The sequence below is a fragment of the Pteropus vampyrus genome, unplaced genomic scaffold (assembly GCF_000151845.1).
Source record: "Pteropus vampyrus isolate Shadow unplaced genomic scaffold, Pvam_2.0 Scaffold133, whole genome shotgun sequence".
Classification (NCBI taxonomy): Eukaryota; Metazoa; Chordata; class Mammalia; order Chiroptera; family Pteropodidae; genus Pteropus; species Pteropus vampyrus.
In genome coordinates, this window is record NW_011888914.1 from 3892958 (window position 1) to 3910347 (window position 17390).

The 17390-nt window shown below is 33.2% G+C and overlaps 1 protein-coding gene and 1 pseudogene across 2 annotated transcripts in view; one reads left to right on the forward strand and one right to left on the reverse strand.

The window, feature by feature from the left end:
• RNGTT (RNA guanylyltransferase and 5'-phosphatase) overlaps positions 1-17390 on the forward strand; it is a 235563-nt gene that overhangs the window by 56568 nt on the left and 161605 nt on the right. For both annotated transcript variants that reach the window (XM_011367370.2, XM_011367371.2), the window contains exon 9: positions 11524-11659. In XM_011367370.2, the coding sequence (XP_011365672.1) occupies positions 11524-11659 (136 nt within the window). The remainder of the gene's footprint in view (positions 1-11523; positions 11660-17390) is intronic.
• Positions 276-394, reverse strand: LOC111744348 (annotated as a pseudogene).

Here is a 17390-nt window from a genome sequence, read left to right on the forward strand (position 1 = left end):
TTCTAAACTCATACATAGGAGGGGACTTTATCAGTGAACTCTTATTGCTATGATGGTAATTATGTTTCTTTTGGGTTGGGGGAATATGAATGCATATAGATTTAATTACACTTTACGCTGTTAACTAATATTTATTTATTTATTTATTTATTTATTTATTTATTTATTTATTTATTTATTTAATTAATTTTTTTTTATGCGAGGCGACCCTTGGTTGACCTCACAGACTGCAAGGACCTTGTCAGCTTACAATCCCTTATTTTTTAAATTTTTTACGCCTACAGCACCAGGTCTTCCTAGGTGGTCTCCTGTCCAAGTACTAACCAGGCCTGACCCTGCTTAGCTTCCGAGATCAGACGGCATCGGGCTTGTTCAGGGTAGTGTGGCCGTACACTGATTTCTATTTTAATGAACTAGATTATTGGATAAAAACATAATTTTCCATTATGTGCAATGACTTTTGGAGTATATTTATATGTACCATTGTTAGTAAATCTTAAGAAGCTGTTTCAATACATTGGGATATTTTAGGCTCAGGTTTGTTTTTATCTTTCTAGTGTTTAGAAAACAATTTCTTAGACAGATTGAGAGATCCACCTGATTTGAGTTCTTTATTTGAGTTCTCTGTTATTGCTCACTCAAGTAGTGCAGCTTCTGATTTTATAAAATTTATTTGGGTTACACCTATTCATGGAAAACAGAATTAAATAACTTTACTATAGTTGTCTGCCTTTGACTGTGTAAATATGCTTATAAGCTCAAGTTTGTGGGCTGTGGGTAACCTTTACAGGGAATTACTTATGGTTCATTTTTCTACATTTCAAAATTTCTGCGTTCACTTGTCTCTTTCTCCTCTGTTCAGAAGGAATTTTCTCTTCTTCTCTGCCTACAGAGTTCTTAAACTAATTCCTTCTGTCTTATTGAGGGTTTTATCAATTACCTCACTTCTTTTTTTGGGTTGTGTAAAATAGTAATTATAATATTAATTATATCCAGCCTTAATTAAGTACTTACTGTGTGTCTTGCATGTAACATAATAATAATAGCTGACATTCTTATTACCATCTGCCAAGCACTGTTCTGTACCCTTTGTATATTGACACATTTAATTATTTTATTATTTATTTATTTAATTGAAGAAATGATTAAATTCCCCCCCTACCTCCCCCTTTTCCCTTCCCCTCCCCTCTGGTAACTGCTAGTCTTTTGTCCATGTCCATGAGTCTCTGTTTGTTTGTCCTGTTCATTTGTTGCTTTTAGGTTTATATCTTATAAATAAGCGATAGCATGTGATTTTCAACTTTTTCTGTCTGGCTTATTTAGCTTAGTATGATTATTTCAGAGTCCATCTATGTTGTTGTAAATGACAGTATTTCATCTCTTCTTATGGCTGAGTAATATTCCATTGTATATATGTACCACAGCTTCTTTAGCCAATCATCTATTAATCATAGACCATTTTGGTTGCTTCCATGTCCTGGCCACTGTAAATAATGTTGCTCTGAACATTGGTGTGCAAATATCTTTTTAGATATGAGTTTTCAAGTCCATATTTTTTTATTGTAAAATTTACATAGCATAAAATTTATATACCTAACTATTTTTAAGTATTTGGTTCAGTGGTATTAAGTACATCCATAATTTCTAAACATCATCATCATTTATATCCAGAACGCTTTTCATCTTGCAAAACTAAAATCCTTTACCCATTAAACAATAATTCTTCATTTCCTTCTTTCCCTAGCCCCTGGCAACCACCATTCTACATTCTGTTTCACTGATTTTTTACTACTCTAGCTACCTCATATAAGTGGAATTATCTAGTCTTTGTCTTTTTGTGGTTGGTTCATTTGTATTGTAGCATATGTCAGAACTTCCATTTTTAAGGCCGAATAATATTTTATTGTGTATTTATACCGCATTTTGTTTATCCATTCATGTGACAATGGACACATGGGTTGCTTCAACTTTAGCTATTATGAATAATGCTTCTATGACTATGGCTGTACTAACTCATTTAATTCTTGCAACTACCTTAGGAGGTGGACACTTTTGATGAGGAAACAGTCTTAGAGCAGACAGGTGATTTGTACAAAATCACACACCTAGGAATAGCCTGTCTAGGATGTGTGTTCTTAACCACCACAGTAGACTCCCATATATCTCTTTTTACGTTGGTGCATTCTGTTTTGCCTGCAGATATCTTCACTCCTATTTACTGTATCTTAATATATAATTAATGATATGTAATAAAATACCTTTAATACCAATGTTGGCAAATGAACTTACGATATATTGTTTTATTTTTTTAATGTTTGTTGCATTTTGGCTATAAATCAGCTCAATTACAAAGTAAAGATGAAACTCAAACTGGATTTTAAGGCTCCTGCTTGCTCCCCATGTGCTTCTCCTACCAGAGGCAATTATTTGTTGTACATAATAGATTTGTAATTTTTGGAAAACTTGGAGTGATAGAGTGATGTGAATAGACCTGTTATTTGGTGTATGAGAGATTTTATGGAAGGGAGTTTTGAGTAAGAATTGAAAATATGTATTTTAGGATAAGATGGTGTAGTAGTACAGATACATAGCCTTAGCAACAGGCACATACATATTTCTGAGCAGTGGAGGATGGGAAAACAAGAAAGGGATAGGAAGTTGCAATTCTTAAGTTAAAGTATGTATTTAGGAGTTGGACGGTTAGAATCATTTCATTAATTGATGAGATTTTTGGTTCCAATCTACCTGCCTGTGTTTTAAGGGTCTAGAGAGCAAGCATGAATTGAGTCTGGTATTACGGGCTCTGGAACTGGAATTTACTTTCCAAAACCCTTAATAATAGAATTGGCACTTCATGTAAACAAAGTGAGCAGAGTAAATTGTTTTTTAATTGTATGCCTTACTAAACTCTTTTATAGTGTTGATTTTTAAGCTTTGCAGAAGGCTCTTAAGTCTTTCTGATTGGCAGGGGTTTCTTGAAGCAGAAACATCTGTGCTATGAAAATTATTAATATCTATTACTAGAAATAAACACATATTTTAATGAGAAGACTTGGAGAATTTGCGATTTTAAAAAAATTATAGATACCCCCAGGTCTTCAAGATTTACTTGTGATAACTGCTGATTTTAACAAAGTTTACCAAGTAACAAGCTTAAACAAAACTTAGATGAACAGAACATAGTAGAAAATTTGCTGTATAAACAACATATAAAATAAAGATGACTGTACTTAGCTAGAAGACATTTAAATGTTGGCAGATTGTCCAAATGTTCAGTGGCATGCGTCTGTCCTGCCATTTAATACACAATTAACAACCTAAGATTGGAGGCTGGATAGACAAATTTGACAATTAAATTGGTGGGGAAGTGAATGGGCTTGGCAATTTAAAATTAAATAATACTAGTCTGTTTGTTTACTGTTGTGTGTATATAAGTGATCACATAATAGAATGAAGTTGTGAGCTTAAAGTGAATATAAGACCATAAAAACCTTAATCACATCTCCTTCTTTAAATTGATGTGATACGAGGATTAAAAAAGAGCTAATCCTTTTGAAGAAGCTTATAGAATCAATAAATCAAAATACCTATTTGGTTGTAATCTTTTATAATGCTAAATAAAAATTTTTATTGTTTTTGATGAGAATATATTAGAACTCTGTCTACATTTCAGAGATTGTTAACATCAGCATTAACAAATTTCAAAACGGTTAGGAGATATGTGTGTGTTCTCTTTAATTTGTTTATGTGAAAAGAATGGCCTTAATTTGCATTTTTGGGAAGGTGAAATAAGGTAAAGCTGTACTTCTTCAAATAATTTTTTTCAAGAGTCAAAATGTTATGTGTCAGATAAACAAATAATAGCTATTAGTTTAAAAGTAAAGCTCGTGTAGGATTATATTATGTGATCATTAAATATTGGTTCTTTTGTGGAAGTGATGTAAACAGTGTTCAAAGTTACCTGAAATCTTTTGCTGAGATTCCTTAAATGATGTTGGTAGACACTTTAGTTTGTGTTTCTCTAGAATCTAGTATGAGTGGTGACTAGGTTTCCAACCTAGCCTGTAAAGCTTGCTTAATTCCTAAGGTAGCTAAATTACTCACTGTGTATGTCTGCTGTGAAAAATGACAAAATGTACTCTTCCAACACTGGTAACTAAACAAACTATAATGCAATAAATGTAACAAGTTTATAAAAACTCTATTTAGATTAGTTAAAAAACCTTATGGAGAAACCATTTGATATTGTAAGATAAGGAGAAGATAGATTGAGAATATTATGGAGATTGTGGCGGGGACTCTGACACAGATATATTTTTTTTTTGTCTAGGTGTATTTAAATTATTTTGACTTTTAATTTTGCTTGATACAGGCTTGTCACTAGCCTTGTCAGTTTTCGTAGGCTTATTAGTGAAATTAAGTGACTGAAGTGAGGAGTAGTTAAATATTTTTTTCATTTATAAAATCTCATTGTGAAATATACATAACAATTTTTTAAGAGTTGAAAGAAATGGAAGAAGAATGGATTAAAGAGGACATTGACATATTTTTTAAAAGATTACAGAGATAAAATTTACTGAGCAGTGGACTAGTGAGATAAAAGGTGTAGTGTGCATAAGCCCTCCATGGGGAAGGAAGAAAGCTGGAGTTTGGCAAGTTAGCTGTTTTTGTATTTTTAGAATAAGGTATGATGGGTATTGATGGGTAAGGGGCACAGTCTGACGAACTACTCTATGTCAGAAAGGCTTATAACTGTTCCTGGGGAAATGGGTCTAAACTGTGAATTGTCTTTAATAGACATTTTAATAACTTGAATTTATTTCTATGTATCTCTACAACCTTGAGAATAGCTTTTAGGGATTTATGTGCCAATTCTGTTGGAAATACAAATGAGAGGAAATGTAGCTGGTATAGAAACAATAGAGGTTTGACAGTGAATTCTTAAAGAAGATACAAAAGGAAAGTAAACTTTGTGCTTAACATAATATACTTCTGTTGAAGGATGGAAAATAGATGACATGTCTCTTGGCAGGAAGTTATTATGGAAAGAGCTAGTGTCATGTAAACCTTGGTATTAAGGGTATGCTGGGTGACACAGCAGCTGAGTTATGTCATAGGCACATTTAACTTACTTGAATTCAGCTGCATATAGTGGGCAAAAAGAAAAAAAAATACCCAGCATATCCATTAGCATTGCTTTGACTCTAAGCAGTAGAAATCAACTTTGGCTAGTTTAAGCAAAGGAATGAATTGGACAGCTCTCATGAGAAAAAGTCTCAGAAAATGGATAGGAATCAAGGGAAGCCAAGCAACAAGGACCAGAGTCAAGGTCAGGCACATAAACGTTTTGAGTAGGAAGCCACTATTGGCAATTACTGGCAGTACCTCTGCTGTTTTTCTGAATAATTTTTCAGCTATTTCTGTGCCTCTTTGTCATTCACTCAAGTTAAAAGTTTTGGGTAAGAAGCATTTGATTGTCTGGCTTAGATGCTTAGCCTGTTTTCAGCCTGCTAGGGTAGGGTTAGAGAAAATTTGGACTTTTTGGTTTCCAATGTGAAAATGAAATTATCCATATCCACATCCAAAGCACGGTGGCCGTTACTTCTCTCAGACTAAATTGAGCAATTACTTCTTCTTCCTTAAATGTTCCATGGCTTACTAAGTAAAATGGACCCTGTTCCTCATATCAGAAGCTTAGAAGTCATCCTTGACTTTTCCCATTTCCTCAGCCCCATATCCAATCAATAGCATATTGTCCTTCAGTCTGACTCTTAAATGTCTTGAATATATCCACTTACCTCTAAGTTATCATTCCACTGTAGTCCCACTTGGTGTATTATAAAAGCCTCATAATTCCTCTGGTCTGTAGATTAGTTCTTACTCTATAGGAGTATACATTATGTGGGAATAAACTTTTAAAAATGCAGGTCAGATTATTCTGTTTGCTAAAAACCTTTCAGTGGTCTGCCATTTATTTACCTACTGTTTTTCAGCTCCAATTTACCCTTTTAAATTTTGACGGGGGACTGGGACTCAGCAAACTCTTTTGCCAGCTTGCTTCCTGTTGGGTTTTACCATAGGAGCACTGGAAGGAATTTGGAAGGTGAAAAAAGGGAATTCTTTTGTTTTTTGTATCTTTATACCTCCAGCAGCCAGTGACAACTATCACTTCATTCTCCAGCTATTGACATTCCTAACACCAGTCTTGCTGCTCCCTCTCAGAGGTACCAGCTTCTGGGACGTACATCGTAGGTAGGTATAGTGTCACTTGCATCATTTCCTCACCCACTGGACTGTGTCCTCTTAGCATCTTCCCTTCTGTGCCACCTTCATAGATATTCAAACTTGAGTTGCAGAGCTCCTCTCCTTAGATGTCCAAGTACCAGCCATATATGTGTCCCCTCCTTAGAATTTTGAGCACCTAGTGCATAGACCTTCCCAACCCTCTTCCAGGCATAGACTCACAATGCCCTTCCTCCAGGCTCCTAGCTTCTGATAACACACCTCTTCCATTTTGTTCCCCCAGCCCTTCAGGTGGTAGTGCTCCCTGCAATTATTAATCTCTTGATTACCTTTAACTTCTCTTTTTACCTTTTCAGCTTTCCCATATCTGCATAACGAGTTTCCTGTATTAACTCTCCTGTGTTTGAATTATCCATTATGGTTTCTGTTTGTTTCACACAAGGGTTTTTTCATTTTCTCAGATAAAGTAAAAAATAGTTTTTATTAATTCCTAAGTTCTTGACTACTCTCGTCTTAAGCCATGACGTTTCCCTTCTTTGTCTTTAAGCTTCAGTATTCTGGATTTTTTTAGTTGCCAGAACAAGCACGTTCAGTTTTTGTCTCAAGGATATTGCACTAGGTATTCTGTGTTCACTGGTTATCACCAACTCACTTCTGTGTCTTTTCACCCTCTACCCAACAATGGTTGCTTGGCTAACTCCTCCATAAGGCAGGTAAGAGGCTGCATACTCGAGGTTGTAGAGATATAGGATGTTGTATAGGTTTAATATCAGCCGTGCTATTTTATTAGCTTTATGACTTTGGGAAGTTATTTAATGTGTGTTTCAGTTTCCTCATCTGGAAAATAGGGATAATAATTTTACCTACATGGTGAGCTTATTGGTAAGGCTTATATGAGTTCATGTAGAGTGCTTTGGACATGGCTTGGTGCATAGTCATTGCTCAATAAGTAATAATAAGCTGCTCTTGTTAGCTCTATGAGAATCCTTCTAAGATGCCTTCTCTGATTTCTAAACTCTGATCTGACAGATCCTACCTTTTGTATGCTCCTGTAGCACCTTATTGTACTCCACCTTTTTAATACTTACTATGCTTGGGATTAGTTATTTAATGTGTTGTTTTCTTGCTATGGGTATAAATTTCATGAAGGTATTTGAAGAGTCTGTGCTGCTCACTGTTATATCCCTAGCATTTAGCAATGTGCCTGATACCTAATTGGACTTTTAGTAAATATTTAAAAAAATAAATTGATTAACTTTTTAAAGAAAAACCATAGTGAGTTTGATAGGAGTTATTGTGAAATGAATTAATTTAAACGATCAACTTTTCTGTTTTCATTGCCCCCTAAAAAGCTCTAATATGGATGTCTGTAATAGGAGAGGAGAAATACCTGCTAATTTTGAAGTTGCTGTGGTATCATGAACAGGATTTAACATCTCATCTTCTTTCATTACTACTTTCCAAAGGGAAATGTTTCTTGGGCTCTTAATTAGACTTATTATTATTTTTTTTCCTGTAACTTTAATCCCCCATGCCTAGCTTGTAAAAGCAATTTGTGTTTATTTCTAAAATTTCTGAAAATACAAACTATAATAAGGAAAGCAAATATCATTAATTTAATAATTCCAGATAGAAATGACAGACAGTTCTTAACATTATGGTTTAGGCTTTTTTGTCTACCTTTACTATATATACAAAGTTTTATCTCCCTACCCCCTGTTATCATATTATACATTCTGATTTTTACCTTGCTTTTTCTTCATTTAATATACTGTGAATCTCCATGTTAATGAACATTTTAATCATCAATAAAAAATGCTTGAATAGTATGCTTTCAAATGGATATGCAGTATTTATTTAACTGATCTGAAGGATGGATATTTGAGTTTTTATTTTTCACTCTTATAAAATGTTGTGATGAACATCCGTATACATATAGCCTTCCTTGACAAGTATTGATTGAGTACCTTCTATGTGTATTCAAATAGAGTGTGCAAGGCACTTAATCTATGGGAAAGAACAAAATTAATAATAACCTATGCTTTCATAGAATGGAAGAAAAATTCCTGGAAATATAATTGATGGTGAAGTTTGGTCTGAATTGGTGATAAGTTTAAATTATAAGGTGTTTAAATTTTGTTTACTCTTAGACTATTACTATTAGGAATGTGAATTAGAAATCTAAGATGCTATTAGTCACTGATATTTTAAAATAATTTTTTTCTTTAATTATGTACTTCCTAAATTTCATTAATGTGTATTTGGTGGGTTTACTTGATTAACTATCTCACATCTCAGTAACTACCCTGAAAGATTGTTTTTGGTAAAGCTAGAAAACCAGTATTTAAAGTAAAGCAGTTTATAAATTTGGCTTTTCTGTAATGTATATAACTTGAGTATATATACTTTAATATAAAAAGTTAATATTTTCTAATTCAGTGAAACTTCTACTGAATTAATTTTTGTCAAGAATGGATATAATACAAACAACTTAGTAATTATGAGTATTAAATTTTCAACTGAGATAATTTTCTAATTAATAAGAAATTAGATTATGCTAGCGATCCATATCTACTGAAGGTTGAACCATAGTTATATACTAAGCCAGCATGTGATAGTGTATGGGATAGGTGTCACTTTTTAAAGAAAATGGCTGCTTTCAGAGACTTTGGAATGATGTGGAAATATTTCCACATTTTTTTTTTTTTTACCTTTCATTCCTAACATGAAATAGCTCCTTTCTTTTCATAGTTATTACATAACAAAAGAACACCTGATTTGGAGTTCAAACCAAAAATCATATCCCAGAAACCTTTGTTCCAAAGCCTGAAAATTTATATGTGCAGAAAAATCCCTAAATACCAACCACTAAATAATTTCTTTGGTATCTCTGCAATTGCAAGCTGTGTTTCTCATGAGCAATCCTTTATAGTGAATTCTGTCTTCTAAAGTCTTCTTTGGTCTTTTAATCTATTTATGTATACGTATGTAGACAATATATTTTTTTTAACTGATATTCTACTTGAAGTAAAAAGAAAGGTCTGACATACATACCTGTATATCAAATTAAGTGTGTTAAGATGTGACTAGAAAATAACGATTATGACAGGAAAAGCAAATATACCAACACCCTGGGGTTTAATATTTATTCTATTTGAACATTATATTTAATTCTGAGCTTCTGGGCAGTCAGTGAAAAGGGGAATATAATTTTTGTCATCATCATATGATCAGAAGAGACAAACCGTTTTTTCCTGAATTCTAAAATTTACTAGCGTAAGTCAGCTTTCCTCAAATTGTAAATATAGAATACTTTTTCTGCCAAATATTAACATATTAGGATTAAGTTTAAGAAAAAATGGGCTAAATAAGATAAACAAACATATGTTTTTTTATAACTTTAAATATTTCTAATATGTATCTTGACTTTCTAAAAGGTAAAGTATTTTTCTAATTTTGCTACGAAATACTTTATAAAATGCTGGTCTAGGTCCTTCCTTAAACATCATGATGATAGATTGTGTTTTCAGTACCATTTTTGCAGAGGATAGCATAATTGCTTTTTATTTGACCTTTCCTCGTATCGACTTTTTTTTTTTTTTTAAACATGATCCAGGGCAATGAATGCTGACTTCTTCAAAGAAGCCTAGATTCTCCCTATCCACCAGAAATTGCTCCTTTTCTAAAGCATGTGCAGGAAGGCTTTGGGAACTAAGTATTCCTGTTGTCTGCCAGCCTGCTGGCCTGGCATTTGGTCTAGCAATCTCTCAGATGCACAGTCAGTCCAGGATGAAGCTGATTTTATTTTTCGTAGTGAAACCTAAGTCTCCACAATCCCCGTCTACTAGGGCTACACCTGTTTCAGTATGTAACAAGGGTAGAGCTCTCCATCTCCTCTCCAGGGGCCTGCTGGGACTAATTGTTTTGAAAATAGTAACAGCATGCTTCCAGTCCAGTCCCAAAATGTAGCCCCTTTGGTCTTCTTTGCTGCTCTTCAACCTGTTGTCCTTCACTTCTTTTTTCTCCCATTTCCCCTCACTTATCCTAAACATGTGTCTATTTGTTCTTTAGAGCACTCGTTGATGGGAAACAAATTATCCTCTATTATATTTTCTGCTGTGTACTGTGTTAGGTTCAACCCCTTCATTTAATGTTTCTTATATCCCTTGGCCTTATCTTGATTCAGCTCCGTCTTTCAGTTGTTGCTTTCAGTTTTCTGACATGCGTCATGGGTAGGAGGTTGGACAGGCTGATCAGCATTTTCTTCTCAGTGGTACATCCAGAGTATTCCTCCTTCCACTCTTTCATTTAGCAACAAACAAAAACAAGCTAAAATGATTCTATTCCTTTGAAGCGCATGCCTTTTAACTTCCTAATTTCTTGCTGTCAATTTTCTCTTATTCTTTGAAGAGTTTGGTACCTGGATATGGTCTCCATTTTCACCCCAAATCTTGCCCATTATCTGTTTAGTAGAATTGCTTATCAGTCTGTAATTTCCTCAACTTGAACTCATCTGGATTTTATTTTTAAAATAAAAGTAGAGCTTTGTTCTTGATGACCTACTGATAGGAATCAATGATAGTAATTTGACCATTTGAAGAATAATGCATTTTAAAGTATATGAATTCCTACGTGTATTGATTGGCTCTAAGAAGATAAAGGCTAATAGAAATTTTCCAGAGCTTGCTTTAAAAATATTTTAATTTTATAGTAATGAATGAGAATTGTACCTGAAATGGTGATATCTGGTTATATTGTAATTCTGATTCAAAGAGAAGGGCTATTTTGCTAACTATAGTGTGGTAGAAAGAGTATTGGATAGTTTGAGGTCTGGCCGTTTGCAAATCACTTACTTACTTTTTTTTTTTTCCTACTGAAAAGTGGAGAGAGTAATACCTAATGTGTATAGTTGTTGAGCCGGTAAAATGCGGTTAATTGCATATATGTGTGTTGATGTGTTTTGTAAACTTTAATGTTTAATATTTAATAAAAATTAGAGAACTGGTGTCTCCTAAGATGGTTCATAAGGTTGCTTTTGAACATCACATTGTCTCCACAAAAAACTTTGATTTCTCTATACTGTGTTTTTTTATAGGAAACAAAATGTCTTCTAACAGAGTATTTGTTATTTGTGGTACTTTAATCTAAATGGTTGGGTGTGGCCGGGAATCTAGTGAACATTATTCCATTGCTGTAAGTCTAAGGAAAAACAATTTAACATTTCTTATGACCTTGTTCTTGAATACTGTTAATACTACTGTTTTAATATTTTATTTACAGGTATATGATGTTGATTGATGGCACAAATGAAGTTTTTATGATTGATAGAGATAATTCAGTATTTCATGTTTCAAACCTGGAATTTCCGTTTCGTAAAGATCTCCGTATACATTTATCAAATACTCTCTTGGATGGGGTAAGTCATATTTTATCCTTTTAAAAAAAAGCCAAACATTGCCATTTTTCTTTCTCTTGTAAGTAAATCTGTATTTTTATTAATTCAATAGGAATTTAGAATTGAATCTCATTTTTTAAAGTTTTTTTAAATTAGGTATAAATGACATGTAAAGAATTGAATGTAGTTTTTATTGAGATGTTTAATTCCATTTATCTCTTGCCTGCGCTTACTGTTACTTAATCGTTGTCTTCGGTATGAGAGTGAGCAAAATTAAATCTTAATTTTTTTTGTTCTTTGTGATTAAAAAATAATTCTTGTTGAAAAAGACTAATTTTTTTTTTTTACTTATCAGTTCAGTTTTAATTATGTGATATGACATCATATTTTCCCTTGGCTCTTTAGCTATATGGACTAATAATTCTTGTTTAAAGAGAATCATGCCTTTGAAAGCAACCACTGAACTTTTACATTTGAATTTTGAAAGATGACAATAATTTTTTCATTTCAGAAAATCTATATTTAATAATCATATAAGTGCTTGGTTAAAAATGCTTTAACTTTCTTTCATGCAAATAGCTTTCTTTTCCTCAATTCCAAAAATATTGATTCATTATAAATAAAAACTAAATAATACAAAACATTACAAACAAGCTGGTAAAATCATCTGAACTCCTGCCATTGGAGTAACTTCTGTTATTGTTTCGATGAACATTATTCCAGAGTTTTCTCTGCGTCAGAGTATTCAGTCTGCTCTTGAGAGATGTAACACATTCATATTAGTAATAGCAACTCACAGCATAGATTCTTAAACAGAATGTGTATCAGAATTTTCAGGGAAGTTGGGACCCCTTTCAGTCCCAGTAAGATTCTGCCCTGATTAAAAATGACTGCTCTGGTCAAATATGTACACACATGGATAGTTATACAATTTTGCTTTGAAAAGAACCAAATGTTAGATGGTTTTGTAACTTGTTTTTTTTTTTCCCACTTAGCCATTTGTTTTGGACAACTTTCTCATAAGTGTCTGAACAATATACCATTGTATATGTAAAAGCCATAATTTGGGATTTCCAAACTGTTTCGATTGTAAAAATTGTAAGGAATGCTTGTTAAAAATAAGACCCATCCCAATAGCCCATCCTAGACCTAAGAATTAGATTCTCCCAGGGATCAGGTTATCTGCACTTTTAAAAAGTGCCCAGGTGATACTAACAGGCAAGCTTGAGAAACAGTTCTGTGCTTTTCTTAACCAGTCCTCTTTTGGTGGACATTTTGATTTTTGTAGTTTTTTTCTATTATAAGATACACTCGAATGCATATCCTTATACCTTTTCCTTTCACAATTGTTAAATTTTATAGTTAGGATTTTTAGAGATGAGATTATAATGTGTATTTAGAATCTTCTTTGCAAGTAACTGAAGTCCAACCTTAAAGTAACTGAAGAAAAAAAGAATTAGATTGGCACAAATAATTATGTTTCAGCTTGGCCTGCTTTAGGCTGGATCTGGGAACTCTTATGATATTGACCAGGCTCTGTCTTTCTCTTTCTTTGCTTTATTTGTCTGGTCTTATTCTGCATGAAGGCTGTTGCCACTTGGGAGGCAAACCACATTGCAACTCAAGCAGAAAGATAATTTCTTCTTCCAATATCCATATATCAGTCCCAGGGGAGACTCCATAGGGCCTTGCCTGAGTTATAGACCCATGGAAGAGTGACAATGGCATGCTAGGGGAGTTGTGCTCCCAGGGAAGGGGTGGCAATAGGCTATACTTTGTTCACTATGCTGGATTCAAGGGCCCATTTTAAATATTGGCCTGTATAATTCCAGAAAGTTTGAACTCATGTGCAATTCTACCAACCATATGTAAAGGACCTGTATATTGTCTTAAACACTGGATTTTGAAAATTTAATATTTTCTAATTTGACGAAGAAGACTCTTCCATTTTAATGAACAGTATAACATAATGAGTAAGAGCCCTAACTCTAACTGATGGTGCCTTCTTGGCTCCATCAATTATCACATGAGGGACCTTATATAATTTTCTCAGTTTCCTCATCCGTAGTGAAGTGAGGCTAGTAACAGTACTTAGTTCTTGGTTCTGTTGTGAAGATTCTAAATTGGATAGTTTATAAAGTGCTGATAATGGTGTCTGGCACATTGTAAAATGAATGTTTACATCTTAATTTGCATTTATGTGAATTATTACTGAGATTTAAAATTTTTTCACTTTTTTATGAGTTACTATATTTCTGTGAATTGTCCATTCATATCTTTTATACATTTTTTTCTATTGGGTATTTATCTTTTTTCATACTGATTTATGAGAAGTTTTTGTTTATTGGGGGTATTTATGACACATTTTGAAAAATGTATTTTCACTTCTGGTTTTTTTTGGTGGCACATGTTTAAGTCTATGTAGGTAAAATGATAAACCCCTTGATTTTTAATATCTGGCTTTTGTGTCATTTTAAGAAAAGGCTAAAAAAAATGGGGCTAATTTTACTTTAGAATTATAATACTTTTTTCTAGTACTTCTATGGTTTACTTTTGTATTTTAATATATGCTTTATCTGAAATACATTTCAATAAGTAGAATAAGATAATGTGCAGTTTTATTTATTTCCAACAGTCTAAACTGTTGCCTCAACACCATTCAGCTAATTATTTTTTCTTTTTAATTGGATATGTCATTTTTATTGTATACTGGATTCCTTAATATATTATTGTTTCTTTCCTGATTCATTTTTCATTTCATTAATATTTTGGTCTTCCAGTGGTCATTTCAGATTTATTTAAATAATATAACTTTAGCATAAAATTTAATGTCTGACAGTCCACGTACACTCAGTCTCCTGGCTATTCTGAAGTTTGCCACTTAGATTTTACTCTCTTCTTTAGCTTTTGGGTAAATAGCCTTTTTGAGAAGTGAGGCTAGATTAGTATGTTACATTTTATGTGCAAATCCTTATACTAACAAGCTTATATTTTTCTCAGTTGAGTAATCTCTGGTAGGCTAGTCTCCAGGCCATTTACCTTTCTGTTTGTTATGTTTGGTTGTATGGTTTATCTCTCTGCCATACCTCCATTGCCTTTCCTTGGAGAGAAAAGGGGCTCTACATATTTCTTAGAACTTCTCACAACTTCAGGTTCTACAGGGATACTACTCACGTTCTTTAAAATTTCTTCACTTTCTTCAACGTTGAACCCTTTTTACGAGTCAGATTGAATTTTGTTTGTCTAATATTCTGTGGAATTTATATGAGAATACTTCCTGTCTTACGATGAAATTTGCTCCTCTATTTCTGGTTTATACTGATATTGGACAGTAGGGAGTAGCTTGCAGATATTCACTTAAACTCTCAGTGATAGAATTACCGCAATGAAAATCACATCTATAAAATATGTATTTTTTTTAACAGAGGGAATACCACTTTGTTTAACAGAGGGAATACCACTTTCCAAGTGACCTGAATGCTTGTTGTCTTTATTCCTTATGTTTATTTTTATTTACTAACTAAATATTGGAGCATGCTATATTCTATCTCCAGAAGATGGGAGACTATGATTGGAGAATAGTATGTTTGAGTTAGTTTGACGTATAGTTTTGGGTGATGAGAAGGTTCAGGATGTGACCTAGATAGAGTGGATGAGAGGTTGAGGTTGTGTGAAGAAGAGCAGTGGAAGTGAGATCAAGGGAAGTATTAGATGGGTCATAATGAGTGATGGCAAGAGCCCATGATGACTATCAGCTAGGTACTAAAGTTACAAAGATGATAAGAAGGTAGTTAAGTTGGAAGGAGACTGAGCAAAGAGTAATTATAGAGTCATAAAACAAAGTTATCTGTACTATTTTCATTTGCGTGATAGGATGTGTAGCAAAATGTTTTGTAATAAAAATGATATACACACATAAACATATAAACTTTTGTAACATTTATGTGTGTATGTTTGTGTGTACATGTGTGCACACAGCACACCCTTGTGGATGGCAGAACCACTGCATAAAGTTGGAAGTGATGTTCATTGCACGTCTCCTGGCTGTGCCATTCTCCTCATAGTTGATATGATTGGCACTCCTGGGATTGTGCTGAACATAAACTGCATGGCCATTGTGGTGGCTTTTCTAGTTAGTGCATAGAAACAAGAAAATTTTAGTTTTGGTTACCTTTATTTTATTTAAGATGCAGTTTTTTAGCATTGTAATTAATAGGATGAAAACATTTGTAAACATTGAGTATAGTTTATAATTGAACTGATATATTTTTTTGAGTGCTTGTCATGTTCAAGTTGCTATGCCAAGAGTGTAGGCATTGCTTAGAAGGTTGAGGAGATCTCACCCTTGAGACATTTTACTTCATTGGGTAAAGGTGGAGAATGATTGGTAATGAATAGAACAATAACCTGAAGATCAGTATTTAAAGCAAGTTCTGTGGAGGTTTAGGGGAGAAAGAAATTGCATCTAGTTAGTTAGGAACAAAAGATGTTTTATAGAGGAATTGGCATTAGATATGGAAAGATTTCTATAGAAAGATTTTTGTTGGACCTGGGCTGAGGGTATTCCAGGTAGGAAATAAAGCTTAAATATTAGATATTTAATCATCTGCAGATTTAACTTAGTAATACTATTTATTTTCACCCCAAACTTGAATAACTGAGAGCAGCATAATAGACTTGTGAGCTTTTAAAATAGCAATGTGATTCATGATGTCAATTTACTTGGACCAGAATTATAGTTGCCATATCCGTTTTTCCAGTTAGTTAATTAAAGCAGTCCTCTGTAGTTTTCTGTTTCTTCTACATTTTCATTTGCAAATCGTTTTTGTAAAATTTCAAATCCAAGAATAACTCAAAACTACCTAATTGTCTGGCTGTCAGATGTGAGCACTGAAGGCTTTTGTTTTGCTCTCTAAATGATACTCTTTGACCCACAAAATATGGAAAACAGGAGTTTAGAAATGTGAAATTAATTCACATGAAACAAATCAGTGAAATTCAATCAATTTTATATTGAGGCTGAAAGGAGGATATGGCAGTTAATCATTAAAGTTAATAGCAAAAATCTTAGAAAAATGGCATGTCTTTTCAGCTGTTAATTTTTTATAAAGGAATATGCATGCTCATTTTTGAAGTTTTAGAAAGTCTGTATATTATAAAGTAGAAAAATTCAACTATCAAGAGTAGATTACATTTTAACATTTGATATACTTTTAGTCATTTCGTTGTGCCTTTATTTATAGAACCTGTATAATCAATGTATATGGAGCTGACATTTAATATATGCTGTGTATCTAGAGTTCCATCATTTTCCTTCACTCTGAAGCACTGATTTTAGCATTTAAAAAAATTTAGTTTGATTTAGAAAAACTGGAATATAATTAACATACTATAAAATTCACTATTTTAAGGCATAAAATTTCATGGTTTTTAGTGTATTGAAAAGACTGTGCAACTATTACTGTGAATTCTAGAACATTTCATCACCTAGAATGGACTATGATAATTAAAAATAGGTAGATCTTATCTGAAAGGATTTTAAGGAATGGGTTACCTTTGAGGTGTGCTTTGAAGGCCCATAGGTTTTCCAGAGAACAGTTAATTACTTCTTTTCATTAAAATGCTTCAAAGGGTCTTCATCGCCCATAGCATGAAAGCCAAACTACTCAACATAATATTCTTTATATCTGGGCCAAGCAATTGTCTTTAGCATCATCATTGACTGTGAGCCTTTGAACCATAAATTCCTCCT